The 5,393-nt window shown below is 46.4% G+C and overlaps 1 protein-coding gene across 1 annotated transcript; it reads right to left on the bottom strand.

Moving 5' to 3' along the window:
* Positions 1 to 2,870: 2,870 nt before the first annotated feature.
* On the bottom strand, positions 2,871 to 4,839 carry LOC135529136 (uncharacterized). The gene is made up of 3 exons (XM_064958015.1): positions 3,646 to 4,839; positions 3,391 to 3,478; positions 2,871 to 3,049 (listed from the first exon to the last, which is right to left on the bottom strand). The coding sequence occupies exons 1-3, from the start codon at positions 4,837 to 4,839 to the stop codon at positions 2,871 to 2,873; spliced, it is 1,461 nt and encodes a 486-aa protein (XP_064814087.1).
* Positions 4,840 to 5,393: the final 554 nt, after the last annotated feature.

The following is a 5,393-nucleotide window of genomic DNA, read 5'->3' as shown; positions in this document are numbered from 1 at the left end:
TATATAGCTTACAATGATAGTACTGACCCTGTATATAGCTTACAATGATAGTACTGACCCTGTATATAGCTTACAATGATAGTACTGACCCTGTATGTAGCTTATATTCTCGTGTTTTTTTCCTTCATACGTTTTTTCTCTTACCCTGATATTTAATACTGCATTGTGGGAAAGAGCTTGCAAGTAAGCATTTTACTGTACTGTTTTATAACCCACTGTATCTTGTGAACTTGACAAAAAAAACTTGAACCGTGTTATAAATACATTGATTCTGTATTATTCCAGGTTCCAGCTCCGGGTGGCACTCTACATCGCTGCTTCTCTGGGCCACCTGGACCTGGCCGGCTGGCTGCTGGAGAGGGGGGTGCGTGTCATTGAGCCGGTGGGGGTTCACCCTTACCGTGAGTGGTGCCACCAGACGGCCCACCCCGACGTCGCCAAGTGTCCCGCTGTCGCCTCCATCGAGCGCGGCCAGCTCACCATCCTCAAACTCTTTATCGCCAGCAGCGCCCATTCTGACCCTTCCCTGTCGGGATCCCCAGGGTCGTGACCCCCTGAGGATCGCCCTCCAGTATGGCCACAGGGAGTGTGTGCGTCACCTGGCCACCAAGCTGTGCTCTGTGGTGGTCCTCCCAGGTATGGCCCTGCCCATGCGGACATACCTCCAGATAAAGGGCTGGGTGAGGCTGGGGCAGAGGAGGGCAGCATCCAGGCACTGCATGGGCCTCAACAGGGCTCCGTTCAGGACCAGGGTGGGCGACACGGTCCTGGTGGACGGCTTCACCCTCCCCAAGATGTCCTCCAAGCCCAGGAGGAGTGAGGCCAAGGCGGGTATCAGGGTGATGTCCACAGCCTCTCGACGTTTGATCCCCATCAACTGCCCATCTCATGTATCCTGCCCGCTCCGCGCCCTGGCATCCCAGGATAAACCTCTTCAACTACCGAAGCTCCACCCTGTGGCCACAAGGGATGAAAGAGAGAAGAAGAGGGGATGTGAGGAGGATGAGAGTGGGGATCAGAACAGCAACCAATGGAGGAGCAGAGTCCCGCTCCCGCCCATTTCCAGAGACACCAATCTCAGACCTGTGTTTGCCTCACCAAACTCCGCCCAGATCCTCACCACCTCACTGGAGGCCTTTTCTCTCCACTGCGACCGCACACCCAGAGAAAACGCCATATACTGTTTGGCCTTGGCCAGGTTAGTCCAAGTTTAACTGACAGCTACGGTGAATATGAATATTTCTCTGGAGGTTTCTTATGAAAGGTGTGAATACTGTCAGAAGAAGCCTCCTATAATCAGTGGTGGTGGGGGGGAACACATGTAAAAGCTGTTTACACACTTTTTATTTTATTTTGTTCAAGCATTTTCCCACCTTTTGTGGAAGATGCATTGAAAGTAGAGGAGCGTTACTTCTTTAATCCTGAACGGCAATCAGCATTTACCAGTCAATGTTTTTACCACTACATCACTGCCTATGATATACCCTTATCCTCCCTGAATAGATTTCAGTACAAACAAATCATGAGCCAACCATCATGCTTAGAAGGTACATAGTCAAATCAAATCAACTCAAACTTTATTTGTCACATGCGCTGAATACAACAAGTGTAGATCTTTCCGTGAAATACTTTACTTACACGCCCTTAACAAACAGTGCAGTCCAAGAAGAGTTGAAGAGAATATTTACCCAATAAACTAAACCCCAAGCCATTAGACTGCTGAACAGCTTCTACCCCCAAGCCACCAGACTGCTGAACAGCTTCTACCCCAAGCCATTAGACTGCTGAACAGCTTCTACCCCCAAGCCATTAGACTGCTGAACAGCTTCTACCCCCAAGCCATTAGACTGCTGAACAGCTTCTACCCCCAAGCCATTAGACTGCTGAACAGCTTCTACCCCCAAGTCATTAGACTGCTGAACAGCTTCAAGCCATTAGACTGCTGAACAGCTTCTACCCCCAAGCCATTAGACTGCTGAACAGCTTCTACCCCCAAGCCATTAGACTGCTGAACAGCTTCTACCCCCAAGCCATTAGACTGCTGAACAGCTTCTACCCCCAAGCCATTACTGCCCCTACCCCAAGCCATTAGACTGCTGAACAGCTTCTACCCCCAAGCCATTAGACTGCTGAACAGCTTTACCCCCAAGCCATAAGACTGCTGAACAGCTTCTACCCCCAAGTCATTAGACTGCTGAACAGCTTCTACCCCCAAGCCATTAGACTGCTGAACAGCTTCTACCCCCAAGCCATTAGACTGCTGAACAGCTTCTACCCCCAAGCCATTAGACTGCTGAACAGCTTCTACCCCCAAGTCATTAGACTGCTGAACAGCTTCTACCCCCAAGTCATTAAGACTGCTGAACAGCTTCTACCCCCAAGCCATTAGACTGCTGAACAGCTTTACCCCCAAGCCATTAAATGGCCACCTGCACTATTGAACCCCCTTTGTTATTGATGTATTTTTCTAATTGTTTTCCACTGACTCTCTTGAATTGGCTCGATGCACACTCACTACACTCTACCCACACATTCACTGTGACACTGACCGACTTTCACACTAGCTGCTGCTACTGTGTTTATTATCTATGCTGATTGCATAGTCACTTTTACCCTTACCTACATGTACATACTGTATTACCTCAACTACCTCGCACCCATGCACATTGACTCGGTACTGGTACTCCTTGTATATAGCCTTGTTATTGTTATTGTGTTACTATTTAGAAAATATTTTCTTACTTTTTAACTCTGCATTGTTGGGAATGGGCTCGTAATAAAGCATCTCACAGTTGTTTTCGGCGTATGTGACCAATACGATTAGATTTTCATCTAAACAAATGAATGCTCTCGTTGTTATAATGAGGAATTTATTTAATTAATTTGTTTTTCCTTGAAGATTTGAATGGGCTGGGAAAGCCTTTCGTGATGGATCTCGACAATCTGGTGAAAAGGGAGGGTTTGCGACTCTTCTCTTCATGTGGGAAGGACGATGCGATATCATAAATTCCCTCTGGAGAAAAGGAGCCATGAGATGTTGTCATCGTCTCTGCAACGAAAGACCATCCATCATGCCATCAATTTACATTTTTACTCATTTATCAGACACTGTTATCCAGAGAGACTTACAAGGAGCAATTAGGATGAAGTGCCTAGCTCAAGAGCACATTGACAGATTTTGCCTCGTGAACTCAGGGATTCTGAACCAGCAACCTATCGGTTACTGGCCCAACCTCTTAACCCACTAGGCTACCACCCAGCCCACAGTACAGTATGTCATAGGTAACAACTCAGAGGAGTACAATGTCTTTCCAAATGAATTAGTGGAATGGTAAAGGGATAATGTCTCAGTCTTGACTGAGCAGCAGCCTAAACAACAGCAGGGCTTACCTGTAAAGTACACAGTAGGGGAAATGTTCTGAGGCTGGTACTCCAGAGACTCTTGAGGACAGAGGTTCTTACTAACTTTCTTGGAACCCTGGTTGGTGGGAAAAGGCACATTAAAACAAACTGAAAAATGTTCGATATCTTAAAGTACAGCATATCAATTGCAAAGAAGCAGTGCAATGCCATGACACAAAGAATCATATATCTCATAAAAGGTCAACAGCAGTGTTATTCATGAAAGATGTATGTGTACTATACCTTTGTGTTAAAGGTGAGGACCTGCTCTCCAGTACTGCTGATGGTATCCCTTTCCAAATCAAACACGCCTTCTACAATGTCACTGGTGGCCACGCTGGTAGCGGACTCAAAATAACATTTAGCAGTGGCTTTGGTGATCATTTGAAGAATGACCATGCAAGTAGAAGTCTTTGGATCGTTCTGGACTGAAACATCAAAGTTTATATTTTCATACTCATCTGACCACTGTCTCAGGAAGCCCTTCACTGTCTCTTCAGCAAATATCTGGAGAAGCTGAGAGGAGAGCTCCTTGGATATGGCACATTGTTCCTTTCCCCATTTCAGCCTTGAAAGAATGGAGTCTGAAGCACTTTTGGCTGCTTCCAATGTTAAGACCTGTGGAGTGCTGTGGCTGTCCTGAAGGGCTATCACTTTATCCACCAATTCATGGCTGAAAATGTGGATGGTCCAAGTGGAAATGATTTTTCTCAATTTCCTAACAGCAGATCGGAGGTCGTCAAGATGTGAAGCACCCTGTCCATCTTCCTGTGTGTTCTCAACACTTTCCACCATAATGTCCACTACCACCCCAGCAGCTTGCCTGACTTTGTCCACAAAGGTTACAGGAAGTAAGTCCTCTGTGTGAAAGAAGTCCTCAATGATTGTGTTTCTAACAATGGGAAAGTCAATCTGAGCAGGAAACTCAGTGGGGATGGGAGTCCCGGGTAAGGCAAAGTGCCATTTCGACTGCCTTAATTTTGAAATAGGTGTTAGAGAGATGGAGGAGCGTGAAGAAGAGGTATTTCTTGTATTTTGGCTGTCAGCACTCCTACAACGGATCGTGTCAATATCCTCCAGCATGGATCCTGAGAGCTCAGTGGTTTTAGGTAGTAATTTGTGCGGAATGTCCACACAGGCATCGTTTCCACCAGGTGTAACACTGCTCTGGTTGACCTCAAGATGGCCGAGACTTGCTCTTTGTGATGCAGGACTACTTTGATATGTAAAGATTTGGATTGAACCAAGTGTTGTGTCTGATCTTTGAAGATCTTTTCTGAGAAACTCCGTAATCTTACTTTGCAGACTGTAGTAGATGTTACGAGCAACAGACCAGATCCTTTTCTCAGAAACCTGTCCAGTGGTGAGCAGGGAGGTTCCAGATACCATGTCAGATGATTGGGTGGTCTGGGTGAGCTCCTGCTGGTCTTTCACCATGGTTTGTATAATATCAGTAGATGTGGTGGATGTAGATACAGACTGAAGGTACTTATCTGTTGTACCTTCCTCCACAATGTTAAATGATCTAGAGAGGACCTCACTCACTCCTTTCTCAGCTTTGGTTTGGAACTCATGACTAGAGAGTTTTTGGAGGCTCTTTGTTGAAAGACTGTGGGAAGATGCAATGCCTTTGGAGGCAGCCGTGCTGCAATCTAGACTTACTGGAGAGGTTCGCTCAGGAGAACCTTGGAGACGTTCAAACATGTCTTCACATGGTGTTGGGGACCTTGACAAGGAGATGTCCTTCAGCTGAGACAGAACACCACCTACCAACATGTTGACCTCAAGGGACATATCAGATATTTTCTTTCCTACTGTGGAGAAGCAAGGTGCATTTGATGTCTGATCCTCGCATGAGGTCAAGATTGTTGAAATGCTTTGGTACTATTGGTCAGTAGAGCCTCGTCTGTTTCAGTCCAGAGAAGTTTTGAACTCTCGCTGACACCCCTGTGTAGAGCCACTTCAAGGTTCAAACTGCGCAAGTGAGGCAC

Source organism: Oncorhynchus masou, unplaced genomic scaffold, assembly GCF_036934945.1.
Source record: "Oncorhynchus masou masou isolate Uvic2021 unplaced genomic scaffold, UVic_Omas_1.1 unplaced_scaffold_1104, whole genome shotgun sequence".
Classification (NCBI taxonomy): domain Eukaryota; kingdom Metazoa; phylum Chordata; class Actinopteri; order Salmoniformes; family Salmonidae; genus Oncorhynchus; species Oncorhynchus masou.
This window is presented reverse-complemented; position numbering and strand designations above follow the sequence as displayed.

Coding starts and splice junctions, on each gene's coding strand:
- LOC135529136 (XM_064958015.1), bottom strand. CDS start 4,839: ATGGTGAAAGACCAGCAGGAGCTCACCCAGACCACCCAATCATCTGAC. Junction 3,479..3,645: donor TCCTCACCTTTAACACAAAG/GTATAGTACACA, acceptor CCCACCAACCAG/GGTTCCAAGAAAGTTAGTAA. Junction 3,050..3,390: donor CCCTACTGTGTACTTTACAG/GTAAGCCCTGCT, acceptor CTTTCGTTGCAG/AGACGATGACAACATCTCAT.